This window comes from Geotrypetes seraphini, chromosome 3, assembly GCF_902459505.1.
Source record: "Geotrypetes seraphini chromosome 3, aGeoSer1.1, whole genome shotgun sequence".
In the NCBI taxonomy this organism is placed as follows: domain Eukaryota; kingdom Metazoa; phylum Chordata; class Amphibia; order Gymnophiona; family Dermophiidae; genus Geotrypetes; species Geotrypetes seraphini.
The window spans coordinates 362,270,117-362,287,988 of NC_047086.1; the positions used below are offsets into that span (position 1 = coordinate 362,270,117).

The 17,872-nt window shown below is 41.1% G+C and overlaps 1 protein-coding gene across 1 annotated transcript in view; it reads right to left on the minus strand.

The window, feature by feature from the left end:
- Positions 1 to 17,872, minus strand: part of THBS2 (thrombospondin 2) — a 285,177-nt gene that overhangs the window by 124,023 nt on the left and 143,282 nt on the right. Inside the window, exons 9-11 of the mRNA XM_033937149.1 lie at positions 9,799 to 9,969; positions 7,522 to 7,698; positions 459 to 632 (exon numbers count right to left, since the gene is read on the minus strand). Coding sequence (XP_033793040.1) covers positions 459 to 632; positions 7,522 to 7,698; positions 9,799 to 9,969 — 522 coding nt within the window. The remainder of the gene's footprint in view (positions 1 to 458; positions 633 to 7,521; positions 7,699 to 9,798; positions 9,970 to 17,872) is intronic.

Here is a 17,872-nt window from a genome sequence, read left to right on the forward strand (position 1 = left end):
ACGCTGTCAAGTCTTCTCCAATCTTCCCAATCTTCCCAATGATGTTTGGCTCATCAGGGGAACAAACAATACAGCCTTGAAAAGTGCAGCCATGCTGAGACCAATTCCCTCTTTTTGGGTGCATGCTGGGTTTGAAGAGGGGGGTACCTCGGTGCCACGATCACACAACATTTTGAATCATTATATGAGCATATTATATAATATAATATTAATTTATTAATTTATTTCGATTTCTATCCCGTCCTCCCAGTAGCTCAGAACGGGTTACAAGCCAACATTCACAATGGAAAACATTTTAGACAGTACAAGACTATAAAACAACTTAAATATCTAATAAATATCTAATTCCAATGTTATGCACCTAACCTCACCAAACATTGACCTCCCCCCACCAGAGTTTATCCATCTAGCATTTTGTATGTATTCAGGATTATGTAGGGACTTATATCCGTACTTACCTATTGGACAATCTTGTTTATTACACATATCAAGCGCTTTTGAATCCCCAGAACATTTTCTTCCTCCGTGCTGTGGTTTGGGACTATTGCAAAGGCGGGACCTTTCACGCATACCTCCTCCACAAGTTACTGTACATGTAGACCATGGAGACCATGGACCCCATTTACCATTAACTGCAAAACAGAGAAAACAAAATTAAAAATGTATTCATAGCAATTGTTTCCAGTATGATATCCTAATTGAAACATTTATATTCTGCTGTTGCCAAAAATTAGCTCATAGCAGATAATTTAAAAAAAGAATCTAGAGCAACAAATCTAGGATTTACACATAATAAGCCAATTTACATTTGTAAAGAGACATTATCCGTCCATCATCTACTTAAAATATACTTTCAAAACATAATTGTTTTCAATGGTTTTTTAAAGGTGATCAAGTTTGATATGGATTTTAATTAATTTGGAAGAGTAGATGAAAAAGAAGCGGCTTGATAAGAAAATAAAGAAGTAAACCATTAAAAAAAAAAAAAAAATCCCCATTGGGGCTTGGACATTGTAAAGACAATGCATCTTGAACGTCATAATACTGACTAGCCAATGATCTACATAAAAGATGGTTCACATATATCGGGGAGTCAGGACATGGCTTGACTGAATGTAGTGCTATTTGTAAACTATACGTAAATTAATGGAAAATACATGTGTATTTGGTAGCGCACACAGTGGGATAATCAGAAGTTTCTCCAAACCGTATTTTAAATAGAATACAATAGAATTTATAAAGTATTCTCCCTTCTAGAGGTAGCCAGTGTAATTCACGTAAATAAGGCGTAATCTGAGAAGAGGGAGGGTCTTCAAATCATCACTTTTTTTCAATCTGAAGATTAATCTAATGGCTGTATTCTGTAGCATTTGGAGTTTTTAAAATTATAAATTTAGGGCAATCTAAAAAGGTGACATTGCAATAGTCCAGTTGAGACAAAATTAAAGATTGTACTAATAGGCGGAATTGATAATTATCTAAATACCTTCTAATTCTTCTAAATTTCCAGAAAAGACCAAAAGACTTTTTTATTAACAAGTTGACCTGAGGTGATAGTGAAAAGCTGCGATCAAAATGAACTCCTAATATTCTTGTCACTTAACCAGTGGATAATCCATTTATTTATGGTTAATACTTTAGTTTCACATTTCATATTAGGATGATTTAATACAAATAATTTAATTTTGTCCTTATTCAATTTAAGTTGATGATTCAACATCCAATTCTCTATCAACTTCACACAATAATTTAGTTTTAATTTAATATGATCTAACGAGCAGGAAATAGGAATGAGAACAATAATATCATCTGCATATATAAATGACGTGAATTTGACTTTTTCCATGGATGTCTGGGATTGGTTAAATTATACTTTTGGGTGGGAATCTCTATGCCACATGTTTAAAATGGAACGTATGATTGCTATATAGCTGAGACATTATAGAATGTTTTTGGATATTTGGGAGCCATTGACAAAATTCTGTAAGGAATGATTGTTGATTTTGCCTTTTGATCATACATGCAATGACTTTGCTTTGCATCACTCTACATTGTATCATGTTGTATTTTATTGTTTTGTATAGCATTGAATTCTACTGATTCCTACTGTATCTTGCATCTTTATTGATATGCCTCAGTTCTCTTGCTGTGAACCGCCCGGATCTTCTGGTTGGGTGGTATATAAGAAATAAAATTATTATTATTATTAAATTATTATTATACACGTCCAGGGTGGGAAGATACTTTTAATTTGAGTGCAATTTTGGGATATGTAGAAAGGGGGGAGATGATATATGTATTTTGTCATAGAATATAATTTTGATTGAATTTAAGTGCTGTTAAAATGTAAAATGTCTGTATAATATGTTGCACTTATTTTTGGCTTTCAAATGAATAAAGATTTAAAAAAAACCCCAAAATATCCTCATAATTAATGCTCTATTGGATTCATTCACACATGTAATCAAAAGGGTAGACCTAGCCTGTATGACATCTTGTGAATCTTCAAGAAACTCCGTAAGTTTAAACTGTTGTTTCAAGCTGGTCTACTCCCTGTTCCACCATCAATTTTTGTTTTTGAGGAATATAATATTGAGTAGAAATCAGTAAAGCTTCAGCGTTTTGTATTCCCTATATCTCTCTGAGATACTTCCTAAAAAGAATCTCAGAGGATATCATATGCGTCTTTGGAAAATTCACCAGACGCAGATTTCTAGCCTTTGCAACATTTTCTATCATCTCCAATCTCAGGGGAATAGTATGAGATTCTTTAAGCATGGATGTTGAAAATTGCTGCAAATTAGAAGTCTGTTTTCCCACTGAAATCAAATGGTTATCAATATTTTGAATATCTGAGCCTACATTCTCAAGTTTCTCAACCACTTCCTTAGAGAAAATTTGTGTCTGATTAACAACTGATTTCAACATTTTCTCCATCCTCAAATTTAGTTGCCATAAATCTTTTAGGAAAACTTCCTGAGGTGCCTCTTCTATAGCCTCAGTACCACTTAACCCATTTGTAAATACTTGAGGCATTTTCAAATATAATATAAGAGAAGTAGCCTGAGGTTCCTAAGAATCTACTTTAGGACCTACTTTGGATCCTAATTTTTTAGGAATATCAGGAGGTAGAGGAGGAGTACAATCAGGAGAGCTCAGTGAAGCTCCTGATATTGACTCCACTCTATTTACTTAAGGCAAAGGCAACTCAAATGGTACCAAATGGTGATCCATTGACCCTGAGGTAATTGGGGTGGATATGCATGTCTTACCCTTGCGCTTTCCCATAATCAAATTTATAGAAACATAATAAAGAAAACTTTCTATAAGTTATTAAGAGTACTTGTGATGTGTCATAGTTCCTCTCAACTCCTTGTGGCTCCCAAGGGGCCTGGCACCCTTTGGCCATGCCCTGTGGACGCATGCCAGTGGCCGTGCGCCACAGGAATGGTCATGCTTTTCAGTCCTGTGGGGAGGGCCACAATGTCAGATGGGTACCCGATGGCAAAAAATGGCATTGTTTCAAAAAACCAGGCAGGAATCAATGCAGGAAATAAAAAAAAAAACAACAACAACAACAACCAAGAGAAGAACCACTGCTCTCTGGCACCAGGTACTCTTTGGTTACACTTCTTCTGGTTTTCACAGGAATGTCCATGCTTTTCACTCCCATGAGGAGGGCCCCGATGTCAGATGGGTGTCCTTTCTAGTGGCCAATGGCAAAAATAGCACTGTTCCACAAAACCAGGCAGGAATCAATGCAGGAAATTAAAAACAAAACAAAACAAGAGAAGAACCACTGCTCTCCATCACCGGTTATACTTCCTCTCTCCTCACACCTTTTTCAGTAGTAGCTTAAAGTGACTATTTTCCTGTCCCTGAAGGGTTCACAATCTAATTCTGTATCTAAGGCAATAGTGAGTTAAATGTCTTGCCAAAATCACAAGAATCAGCAGTGGGATTTGATTTTAAACCAAATACTGCTGGATGTTAAGCCTGTTCTTAGAGAATAACACGGGGACAAATTTCTACCTGTCTCTGCAGGAACTCAATTTCTCTGTCCCGTCCCTGTGAGTTTTGTCGCTGTCTCTGTCCCATTCCTGTAAGCTCTGCCTTAACCGCACAATTCTCAAACACTTATGATTTTAAAGTGTTTGAGGCTTGTGCAGATGAGGACAGAGCTCGCAGGAATGGGGCAGGGACAGGAAAAGAACTTGCCGGGATTAGACGGGGAAATGAGTTCCCGCGTAGAAGGGGAAAAATTTGTCCCCATGTCATTCTCTACCTGGCGCTCTAAACACAAAGCCACTCTTCCACATGTATATTTAATGCAATAGATTACACTTGCAAATTTACACTATCTTCAGAGCAAGTATAAATTTGTACATGGTCATATACATGCTATTGAGGATGGTTTCGGATGATGATTTTAAATAAACATATAGATGTCTCGATTCCCATTATAAAATAGGCTTAAAATAGACTTTTTTTGTGGACTTTTTGTATTGGCAACCTGCTCTAAAATTAACCCCAGTATGTGTAAGCATTGACATTGACATCTGTAAATAGCATTTTTGCAACCGTTCTAGGATTTAAAAGCAAACTAGATGCGCATCTCCTTACGAGAGGCATAGAGGGATATGGGTGACTAAAATTATGCCAGGTGTACACCTGGCTGGGCCTCCGCGTGTGTGGATCACCGGACTTGATGGACTGAAGGTCTGATCCGGAGATGGCAGTTCTTATGTTCTTATATCACCACTTACACAGTCAAGTCACATTATTATAACCATGTGCTAATATCTAGAAAAACTGCCTCTGGCAGCATGGATGGCAGCCAAATGCCGTGGAAGTGACTCAATAAGATGCTGGATGGTTGCTAGAAGTATCTGAGTCCATGCAGAATGCAGTGCATCCAGCATTTGCTGATGGGTGCGTGGTGGTGGATCCAGCCATCGAACATGGCAATCGAGGTGGTCCCAAATGTGCTCAGTTGGGTTAAGGTCTGGGGAATTCGGAGGGCAGGGAAGTAGCTGGAATTCTTGGTCGTGCTCTGTGAACCACTTGCGAACAATTCTGACGGTATGACATTGTCCTGTTGAAAGATCCCATCAGCCATAGGGAAAACCATCAACATGCATGGGTGTATTTGATTGGCAAGGATGGAGAGATACACATATTGACTGAGAGTGCCTTCCATAGGTATCAAGGCACCCAGACCATACCAAGAAAACATTCCCTAGTTCATAACACTGCCGCCATCAGCTTATGTCAATACAAAATGGTTGCTGGGTGTTTATTCTCACCCCTGACACGCCATCGTCCATGTGACTCATCGGAGAAGGAAACTCTCTGCCAGTTGGTACTCCTGTGCAAATTGCAGCTGTTTTTTTTGCAATGAACCGTCATGAGCATGGGTGCAGTCACCAGCCATCTGCTCCAGAGCTCCATTCACAATATGGTTCACTGCACAGTAATTTTGGACACACATCTGGAAGTCCCCTAGTTCAATTGGATGGTAAGTTACTCTACGGTAGAATGCCAGTCTGCTCGCACCAACCTGCACAGCCGATATTCACCTCGATAGTTGATGCTGCCCCACAGTTACCACATCGGATTGTTGAAAAGGTTCCATTCATCCACTCATGGCACACTTTAACCATAGCAGCCCATGAACAGTTCAAACACTCCGCCATTTCCGAAATGCTGCCACCCTTGGCCCAGTAGCTGATGAGCATGCTTTTTTCAATGTCTGATAAATTGTGCTTTTTCCCCATGACAGCCACAGTTGCTATATTGGCAGCTTGCAGACATCCCACCTTATATACCCACAAAGTCTGCACTTGACATGCACACTCGTCTATTGGCTGTGCATCCCTGATGTCAGAGGTAGATGGTAGCCATAATGTGACTCAAGCCACAGTCTTACTACAGATAGGACATGCAGCTTCAAACCTATACAAGATGTTATTATCTACAGATATTTTTTCAATAGAGAGCCTGCAACATATCTGGGGAAAAAGATTGTGGTTCTCCATTGGGGGAACAGGACTGGTCGCAATTCTGGAAAAGAACGGCAAGGCCTTTGGCTTCAGTTAACATGTCCCAATCCATGTATTTCCTTTACCATAAAGTCCTGTGGACTCCACACAAGCTCTCACTGGCAGGCCTCCTTCCGTCTAATAATTGTTGGAACTGTGGAAGAGCTGTTGGCTTATTACTTCATATGATATATGAATGTTCATAAGTATCACAATATTGGAAAGAAGTTTGGAATATTATACTAAATATTTTTGATATCCAAGCTGATATCTCTCTCTCCATAGTAATTTTCAAGTCTCACGCTCCAGGAATGGTTCTAAGTGAAAATCATACTAAACTCCTTGATATTCTTCTCTCTATAGCGCTAAAGCTCATTCTTTCTAATTGGAAGTCAACTAGCTCTCTTTCCTCACATCATTGGTGGCAGTCAGTTTTACATTACTATAAATATGAATTGGTCCTTTCCAAGAAATTTGGAACTACAGTCTTTTTCAATAGACACTGGTCTCCTTTGTAGGCATATTTTCAATCATTTTCCAGCAGTGTTTAATGTTGAAACCTTACTTCATATCAATTCTCTCTGTTCCATTGGTTTTGAATGTAAGCATACAAACAGATATTGTAACTCTATGTTTTGTATTGATTCATGCACTGAAGTACTGTGAACCTCATTGATGTTTCAGTTTTATATTCTCTTGTATAAAATTTCATGGAAAAAAAAAATTATCGGACCCATTTTCATGCCTTGGCTCCTTTCTTTGTCAATATGATAAGAGAAGCCATAATCTTAGAAAAGTTCTGGAAAAATCTATAATATTCAGGTAAAGCCCAATGCTGAAGAGCTGTGAAGCAACTACTATGGGCTATTTGAATATAACAGTAACTTTACTAAGGTCCATCTAGAATGTATCCCAGAAAACAAACCTTCATCTGTGAAAGATACATTTCTCCAACTTTAGCATTGGATTACCCTCTGATGTCACTTCCTGGCCCCGTGACCTGGAAGTGATTTAGAGGGGAAGCAGGCAGAAGTTGCTCGCACTAGTGAAGATAAAATGGAGGGACGAGGTAGGGGAAGGACGTCACCAGAGTGGCGTGGTATGGCGGGGTGGAGAGGTGCCAGCACCCCCACCAACTTGGTGTCTAGGGAAGTCCGCTGCTCCCCATATGACAGAAATAAATGTTTGTATTTTGCAAGCAATACAATATTTATTAAAGCAGAAGCTTTGGTGAATCAGTTACAGAAGAAAGTTTGGTGGATAGTGTTGTGAGTGCTAATGAAGTCTCGTTTTGAAAATGTTAAGAACAGTCCTATGAGATGCTTGCCTCCCATTCCAAAATGATTGCACCAAACTAAAATTATTGGCCTATGGAGTCAGATCAATACCACAATCCAAAACAATGGAATAATTAAGAAGTTGAACTGTATGGCTCTGTAGTAATTATCTGTTTCTATTTGGTAAATGAATACAAACGTACTTGGACATGGAACTCCTTCACATTGCTTGGTTTCTCGTCCTGTTCCTTGACAAGTTTTTCCTCCCAACTGTGGAACTGGAGAGTTGCACAGACGAATACGAGTAATGTTACCAATACCGCAGGTCACGGAACATGACGACCAAGGAGACCAATAACTCCAGCCGCCATTCTGTAGTACTAGCAGAAAAAAATAACAATATTTAAGTATACCACTGGATAATACAATTGATATAAATGAACCCTCCAAAATACCGGAAGCCAATGCAGTGCCCTCAGTAATGGAGTGACATGATCTTATCTACTCTTACCAAATATTAATTTTGCAGCCGTGTTCTGAATAAGCTGCAATCTCTTTAAATTGCCCTTACTTAAACTAATATTTTTATTTTAGTAATTTGTTTGTCCCCTGAAGAAGGCGTCCCAGATTACCGAAGCTGGGATCCTACTTGGGACCTTAGTCTTCAGGCTCTGTTTCTGAGCCAAGCTACTATACTGAGACTGTTTTAAGTTAATAAATAATACTGTTGGTTGATAGAGACATCTTGCTTGGCTTTTGTTTGTCTAGTGGTGATATTCAAAAGCACTATCCAGTTAAATGCTCCTAGATATCAGCATTTAGGCAGACACTTTGCATATTAGGTGGTTCTAAAATATGTAAGTGACTGGTTTCTAATGCCAAATCTATAATAACCTCCAAGAATTCCTACAGAACCCCCCTCCCCCAAGAAAAAAATAGAGTCCTGTAAGCTAGAAAAAAGGCAGTTCGGAGGAGATGAAGAACATTGAACTAGAGAATGACAGGGGGACAAATTTTTCTCTGTCCCCGCAGGAACTCAATTTCCCTGTCCTGTCCCCATGAGTTTTGTTGCTGTCCCTGTCCCTGCCCCATTCCTGTAAGCTCTGCCTTAACCGCACAAGCCTCGAGCACTTATAATTTTAAAGTGGTTGAGGCTTGTGCAGATGAGGATAGAGTTTGCAGGAATGGCACAGGGACAGGAAAAGAACTCACCGGGGTAAGATGGAAAAATGAGTTCCCACAGGGACAGGGAAAAATTTGTTCCTGTGTCATTCTCTACTTGGGAGATCAGTATAGAAAACTGAATAAATAAATTGTGTGAAAAGTGTCAGCCTCTGGTAACCAGAGCAGGTATTGTGACATCATAATGCCTCATTCCACCAATGCCTAAGAGCCAACCTCATCAGTGATGACACAATGGCCTCATTGTCCTATCCTTGGCTCACTTTCACTACATTTTGATTTCTAGAGTGGTGCAGTGTAGAGAATGATACGGGGACAAATTTTTCCCTATCCCCACAGGAACTCAATTTCTCTGTCCCGTCCCCGTGTGTTTTGTCTCTGTCGCTGTCCCATTCCTGTAAGCTCTGCCTTAACCGAACATGCCTCGAACACTTATGATTTTAAAGTGTTTGAAGCTTGGGCAGATGAAAACAGAGCTTGCAGGAATGGGACAGGGACAAGAAAAATTAAACAATTCAAACTATACTGCATGTTATTCAAAACATTAAACGGAACGGCACCCACCCACCTAAACAACCGTCTAAACAGGAACCTCTCAACCAGACAGAGGAGAACCCAATCCCCTTTCTCCTACCCCCCTTTTAAAGGAACTAAACGCAAAAAGATGTATGACAACTTACTAGCAACACATGCAGCTAAACTGGATCCCACTATCACCAACCTACTGACAGCTTCAACTGATCTCAAGGCTTTCCGCAAAGAAATCAAGACCCTACTATTCAAGAAATTCACCCAAACGTCCTAATCCCTCCCGTTTCCCCTCTCACCCCCTCTTAGAATCATCTCATCAAAATTGCTTTAGACCTTACGCCTTCAATTGTATTCCTTTACTGGAAAAGTCCAGCTATCTTTTTTGTTGTACTAGGACCAACTTCTTTAATTGTATTTCTCTTCCTGGAAATGTCCAGCTATCTTTCTGATGTAATCCGCTTAGAACTGCAAGGTACAGGCGGAATATAAGCCAGTAATGTAATGTAAAATGAGTTCCTGCAGGGATGGAGAAAAATTTGTCCCCGCGTCATTCTCTGCATTGAACCAACAAGCAATCAAACCCTTAAGTTAGTTAAAGTATGAATCAATAATCAATGTCACACTGCCCTCTCTTTTCTTCTGTCTAGAGACAAATAAAATGGAGTAATTAGGGAGACAACATTGAGTTGATGATATGAAATACATACTGTTGTTCATTATAGGTTAGGAGTCTGCTATTTTTAAGTCCAGCAAGAAACAACACTTACTGCGGTTGTCACATCTGCCGGGGTTACATGTTCTTGTTTGGATAGATGAACCATCGCAAGTATTGTGAGTGGCATCACATGATCTTCCTCGTTGCTGGGTTCCAGAGCCACAAGTCACAGAGCATTCCGTCCACTCTGACCATGGAGACCATCCATCTTCAACTTCTGTATCTATGAGATCAAAGTAAAAATTGATAAAACTTTCTCATTTCTTTGATGAATACTTTTTCAAATAAGCCTTCTTACAGCGATGGCAACATTTTCTAGAGTGAAAAAAAGTTTTCATATCAAACCCAGAATAGACCTACAGAGTTATTGGGGGGCTCATTTTCAAAAGCAAAAAATAACCACAAAGTGGCACAAAGTGGCATTTAGGCTCCGTCTCAAATCTGAGCTTTTCAAGGCCGCTTTCAACTCCTAACTCCCGCTCACCATTAAATTACCTTTGTCCATCCTATCATTCTTTCTGCAAGTAACTCCCCAACCCCTATATATGCTATCTGTTCAAATTAGATTGTAAGCTCTTCTGAGAAGGGACCATCTATGTTAAATGTACAGTGCTACGTACACCTTTCAGCACTATAGAAATGATAACAATAGTAGTAGTAAAATGCCATTTTTCAAAACATTTTTTTAATGGTTTTCTATGCTTTTCTTTCTGAACTGCATCTAAATCTCAAGGGGTCATGTTGGGGGGGGGGGAGGGGGGTGTTTTGGGCGGGATTAGAGCAAATTTATGATTTGGAAGTTTTTCTGCAATAATGGAACATTGCAGAAAACATCCAAGGCAAAACTTGGACAGCTGAGGCTAGACCTGTTTCAGTAATGAATAAGTGCCAAAAAGGTGACCAAACCGATCAGATGACCTTTGGAGGCATGAAGGCAGAGCACCTCTTATTCTCCTAGTGGTTACTGACCCCCTCCACCCCTTAAAGACGTCAATGAAACAGTACATACCAGCCTATATGACAGCTTCAGATGTTATGGCCAGTCCTATTAGAGCAGCCAGTGGGTCTCTGGAGTAGCCTGGTCGTCTGCAGAGAAGGAGACCCCAGTCCATATCCCACTATAACTAGTACATTTGTGGTAGAAAATGTGTGCCCAACAAAAACCTACTGTACTAACATACAAAAGGAAACTATAACTCACCAATTCCAGTTATAGAAACAAGCAATAGAAACCACAACCCAGCAGGGAGTAACCATATAAACGTGATTGACTGCTCAACCTGCATGCACCACAGCATCTCCCAGACCTGGGGGAGAAGACCCACAAACGCCTCCCGAAACCATCCCAGGATCAAGCCCACCCCCCAAGCAGACACCCTCATCTACCCAAAAATATCACACAACACTAAAACTGAATTTACATCAATAAAATGTGCATACATAGACATCAGATCCCTAGGCCCAAAAACTGAGATCATAAAGGACTGGATAGAAACAGAAAAACTAGGATGCCTCTTCCTTACAGAAACATGGCTAACCTCAGACACTGACCCCAGAATAATGGAAGTTTTCTCACAAGGCTACAAAATACAAGTACTTTGTAGAGACAAAAACGAGGAGGAGGACTGGCCATCCTGGCCAAAAATACTCTAAATATAGCGCTAAAGGATAAAACCTCCACCCTATACATGAACTACTCGCCTGCCAATTATCGGGCCGCACACTCAAAGGAATGCTAGCCTGCCTACTTTACTACATAACACCAGGAAAATGGAACATAGCAAAATCAGAATTTGAAGAATTTTATACTCAGAAACTCCCTCACATCAACATACAACCTAATCCTAGGCGATCTTAACCTACACTTGGAAGATGAATCTTCCAACCAAACAGAAAATCTCCTCTCATTCCTCAAAACCCTATCCTACAGAATCCTAGACCCACAAACCATACACGAGAAGGGCCACCAACTTGACATAGCAGCCTTCATGTCCCAACGACCCACCACACCAGAAATTCACATCACCAATGGAACATGGTCACGCACCCTCTGGTCAGACTACTACATGTACACCTTCAAAATCAACTGGACACAGGGCAAAACCAAACAAAATAACCAAAGCTTAACATACGAAGCAAACAAAAAGATCGACCCACCTAAATTCTGGAACAAAGTAGACACCATGATACAAGATGGAAACCCCATGGACTTCATTAACCACTGGTGCACCCTAAGCACATCCATCCTCGAAGACATGACATAACCGCAGAAAAAGATCAGAATCTGCAGACACTCAGATAAATGGTTTAACAACGAACTACTGCAACTCAAACGACAATGCAGACGTCTTGAAATAGAATAGAGAAAAAACAACCAAGAACACACAAAAACAACCTGGAGAACACTGAACAAACAATACAAACAAAAGCTAAAAGAAAGAAAAAAAAGGCATACTACACCAATCAGATAGGCATATAAATCCAAGATACCCCAAAACTTTTCAAACTACTAAAGGAACTCAGAGACACCAAACTCTACCTGGCCACCAAAACCGCTCTTCCCCCCCCAGCCAATCAATTGGCTGAATTCTTCAGAAACAAAATATCAACAGCCTTCACTGGGACCTCCAAACCACCTCGACCTAATTTCGATACCCACTTATAGAAAATGAGGCCTACGCAGCAGAGAGAAACTGGTCAGATTTCCCAGACACACAATAGCATGACCTAGACAAACTCTACAAAAAAATACAATCATGCAGCCTGTGACCTCAGCCACCGTCCCCCATACCTGCTAAAAGCCGCCTTCACTAGATTCCGCACCCACCTCATGCAATGGATTAGTTACATGCGCACAGAGGGTCAATTTCCATAAGAACTTGATGAAATCATCATAACCCCTATTCTGAAAGACCCAAAGGGAGCAATGGATCAGCCATCCAATTACAGAACTATAGCCTCAATACCGCTATACGTCAAACTAATGGAAGGCCTCGTTGCAAAACTTCTCAACGAATACTTAGAAACCCAAAACGTACTTCACCCCTCACAATCAGGCTTCAGAGGTAACTACAGTACAGAAATACTACTAGGCTCTCTCTTAGATACAGCCAAACAACACCTAAGCAAAGGCAAAAAAATGCTACTCATACAACTTGATCTCACAGCAGCATTCGACCTAGTAGATCACGACATCCTACTACAAATACTGAAGGCAATAGGAATCAAAGTCTACAATTGGTCTGAAGAATTTCTCCGCTCAAGAAGATGCAGAGTAAAAGCAAACAATGAACAATCAGAATCCTGGAATAACCCTTGCGGAGTCCACCAAGGCTCCCCACTATCACCAACACTCTTCAACCTTTACATAGCCACATTTGGCACATGCTTAGACAAACAAGGCATAACGTCATACAGCTATGCAGACAATATCACCATCCTCCTGCCTTTCGACCAAACCACCCCCAACACAATGAACAAACTACACATTGCACTAGAAACAGTGTCAAAATTGATAAGAGACCACAAATTAAAACTGAACCAAGACAAAACCAAATTCTTACTTCTAGAAAGAAACAAAACCGCAACCATAACAAATCTAGAAATAAACTCTATCACATATCCCTTACAACCCAACCTAAAACTGCTGGGAATAATAATAGACAAAGTCTGCAACTTCAAATCAGCAAAACGGTTCAGAAAGCATTTGCAACCATGCGCAACTTAAGACAAATCTTATTGCACTTCTTCGAAGGAATAAACAAATGGATGGACAAAGGGGACCCCATGAATGCCTACTACCAAAAAGCCTTTGATATGGTACCCCATGAATGCCTACTACGGAAACTGAAGAACCATGGGGTGGAAGTAGATGTACATAGATGGATCAAAAATTGTTTGGCGGGTAGAAAGCAAAGGGTAGGAGTGAAGGGCCACTACTCAGACTGGAGGAGGGTCACGAATGGTGTTCCGCAGGGGTCGGTACTCGGACCGCTGCTGTTCAATGTATTTATAAATGATCTAGAAACAGGGACGAAGTGCGAAGTAATAAAATTCGCAGACGACACCAAACTATTTAGTGGAGTTAGGATTATAGAGAACTGCGAAGACTTACAAAGGGACCTGAACAAACTAGGAGAGTGGGCGACGAGATGGCAGATGAAGTTTAATGTAGAGAAATGTAGTCTTGCATATAGGAAGCAGAAACCCGAAGTACAGCTATACGATGGGAGGGCTGGTAATGGGTGAAAGTACCCAAGAAAAGGACTTGGGGGTAATAGTGGACAAGACAATGAAGCCGTTGGCACAGTGAGCAGCGGCCTCTAAGAAGGTGAATAGAATGCTAGGTACTATCAAGAAAGGTATTACAACCAGAACGAAAAAAGTTATCCTGCCGTTGTATCGGGTGATGGTGTGCCCGCATCTGGAGTACTGCGTCCAATATTGGTCACCGTACCTTAAGAAGGATATGGCGATACTCGAAAGGGTTCAGAAAAGAGCGACATATTTGATAAAAGGTATGGAAAACCTTTCATATGCTGAAAGATTAGAGAAACTGGGGCTCTTTCCCCTAGAAAAGAGGAGACTTAGAGGGGACATGATAGAGACTTACAAGATTATGAAGGGCATAGAGAAAGTGGAAAGGGACAGATTCATCAAACTTTCGATAAATACAAGAACGAGAGGGCATTCGGAAAAATTAAGAGGGGACAGATTCAGAACCATGCTAGGAAGTTCTTCTTCACCCAAAGGGTGGTGGACACCTGGAATGCGCTTCCAGAGGGGGTAATTGGGGTTCAAGAAGGGATTTTTAATTCTATCTTTAAATTTATTTATTCATTTCTTGATGGAATATTCATTTCTATCTCTATCTCTGTCTTTATATATTATCTTTATTTTTCATAAATTGTCTCTTCAGGTACTTTAGTTAGATTATGAGCCTTTGGGACAGTTAGGGAATTTCCAAGTACCTATCTTATTTATTTTTATTTATTGTATCTTTTAATGCATTCATTTTTGTAAACCGCTTAGAAACCTCACGATTATTAGCGGTATATAAGAATTAAATTAAATAAATTAAATTAAAATTAGATAACTTCCTGAAGGAAAAGGGGATAGAAGGATATAGATAGAGGATTACTATACAGGTCCTGGGCCTGATGGGCCGCCGCGTGAGCGGACTGCTGGGCTTGATGGACCTCTGGTCTGACCCAGCAGAGGCACTGCTTATGTTCTTCTGAAAATACTTCAACAACGAACAATTCAAATTCATAGTACAAGCACTAATCCTAGGACTCCTGGACTATTGCAACATACTTTACCTGTCATGCCCCGCCAACATGCTAAAACAATTACAAATAGTCCAAAATACAGCCCTAAGACTAATATACTCGCTGAAAAAATACGACCACATTACCTCAGCTTTCCAAGACTCACACTGGCTCCCAGTACAGGCACGCATACAACACAGATTCTACTGTATCCTATTGAAAACCCTAAATGGAAATGGACCAAGCTACCTGAACAACCGCTTAATCAGGAAAAACACAGACCAAGGAGAACTCAAGCACACTTTAACCCCCCCCCCCCCAATCAAAGGCATGCAAAGCAAAAAAATATATGATCTACTAGCCACTAGAGCAGCAAAAATAGATACCACTTTTCAAATCTGCTGACCATGATGCCCACTTACAAAACACAGGGGAGAACACCCTCCAGGGATTCAAGACAAAGTTAGACAAGTTCCTGCTGAATCAGAATGTATGCAGGTAGGGCTAGTCTCAGTTAGGGCGCTGGTCTTTGACCAGAGGGCTGCCGCGTGAGCAGACCGCTGGGCACGATGGACCACTGGTCTGACCCAGCAGCGGCAATTCTTATGTTCTTATTCAGGAACGAACTGAAAACCATACTATTCAAGAAATTTATCAAATGATCTGACCAAACCATATCGACCCTTCCCAGATCCCGACGCATTCTATAGCTATCAACCTTGTAATCTCCCAGGGAATGCCCAGGTTAATTTCTTGTTGTAAACTGCCTAGAACTGAAAGGTATTGGTGGGATAGAAGACATCAATGTGATGTAATAAAGATGACACCTGCAGGCATAAGGGCTATTGGGGAGGTATACAGTTGAGTACAGTAGGTTGTGAGACAGTGGCATAGTATGGAGGGGCGGTATGCCATGGGTGCTGTCTTCATTGGGGCACCAGCACCCATCCTCCTCTCGTCCTGTCCTGTGCCTAGGAAGTGACATTAAGAGGAAGAGCCGATGCTGGTGCGAGCAGAAGGGAAGGGCATGCGCACACAAGTCAGGAGGGGCAGGGAAGGAGCAGATGGGATGGGGTGAAGAGGGTAGGGGCTAAGCCACTGTTGCAAGACAAAGCCAATATGGATTTAGTCAAGGGAAATCTTGCCTCACCAATCTATGGGTCTAGGACATTTCATTGTAGCCATTTGGGAGCTGCCAGTTCAGCGCAGCCCTTTCATCGTGAGGTGATTCATTGCTGACGTTTAAAAGCCGCCAGTTCAGCATGCACTGAAATGTCCTTTCATTGCACTGAAAAAAGGAGTTGCATTCGGACTCCCGCCCTTTCAAATTATATGCAGGAGTTTGGACGTCCATTTTACTCTCACTTTCACACCTTTTTGACGCTTACTTTTCGGCCCTTTCTCAGCTCTTTCACCACACCACAGCCCTTCATGCTACAAGAAGTTGATGTCTTCATGCCAGAGGGGGTAGGGCCAGGGCAGGATTAACCAATAGGCCAAGTAGGCACGTGCCTAGGGCCCGATGAAGGATGGCATCAACATTGTTTTTTCCAAATGGCGATGGACCCCTCCAGCATCGATCGGCAATGCGGGCCCCACCCCGATGGGCAATGCAGTCCCCCCCAATCGACGGAAAGTAAGACAAGCAAGCAACGTGGGTAAGAAAGACAACGGGAACTATAATTGTGCAAGTGGTGCTGCTTGCCCAAAGCTTCCCTCTGACGCAGCTTCCTGTTTCCGCCTTGGCGCATGTTGGGGCGGGGCAGGGGGCCCAGTGTACTTGTGTGCCTAGGGGTCCTCGATGAATTAATCCTGCCCTGGGTAAGGCTGTCTGTCTGCTGAACTGTTCACCTCTTAACTGTCAATGCTGAGCAACCCTCTCTTGCCTTTTCATAGGTAATATATTTATCTAATTTTTTTTTTTTTTTCACTTCATAATTGTTTTATTATCATCACCTTACAACTCTTTAATAGGAGACAAAAAAGTACTGCCAAATACTTATTTGATGGTCTTCTTTTCAGTTTTCAGTTTCAGGTTCTGAGCCTGACGCAGGATAGCACGGCGACGGACAGTCTTGGCATATGGGTTCAGTTTCAACATAACCCGCAAGTTCTTCAGTGAGTTCTTCTTTAGAACTCTACGTCGAATCTTCTTGTTTGATATATTTATCATTTGATATATTTATCATTTGAATTCCTGATTAGTTTGCCCACACACCATTTACATGTCCTCAAAACAATTACCCAACAGTGCTTGTATACTGTACTTCTATTGAACCCAGCAGTGTTACTCTGGTTTCGTCAGAGGAGAAGCTTCTGCCCATACCCGCACGTAACTGCACAAACACTCCGGCGGCTTTTAACAAGACTGAAACCTTCAAATGCGCCGTAAAGGTAAGGGGGAGGGAGGGAGATGCACGGACCGCGCGAGGAGTGCCAGAGGGAAGGGTGGATGCTGCGCGGACGGGGCTGTGAAGGGGACGGTGGTCCGGTGACAGGGCAGTGACAGGGACAGATTTTTTTCCCCCATGTCATTCTCTATTACCAAGCTTCCGAGGGCCAAAAAAAAGCATATGGAAGGCCGGGTTCTGGCCCCAGGGCTATAGGCTGGACAACTGAAGACTCATCTCTTTAACAAATTCATAGGCAATTAGATCTCTTCATTCAGATTATTTCTGTATCCTTATTACTCTTTTGTGAACCGCATAGAACTATTTGGTTATGCGGTCTAGAAATTGATTTATTGTATTGTAGACAGACACAGATTTGTGGATGTTATAGCATGTTCTTATTTTCAGTTTTAACTGCTTCTCTGATTGATTGTATAACATTCACACTTTTTGTTCATTAACTGTT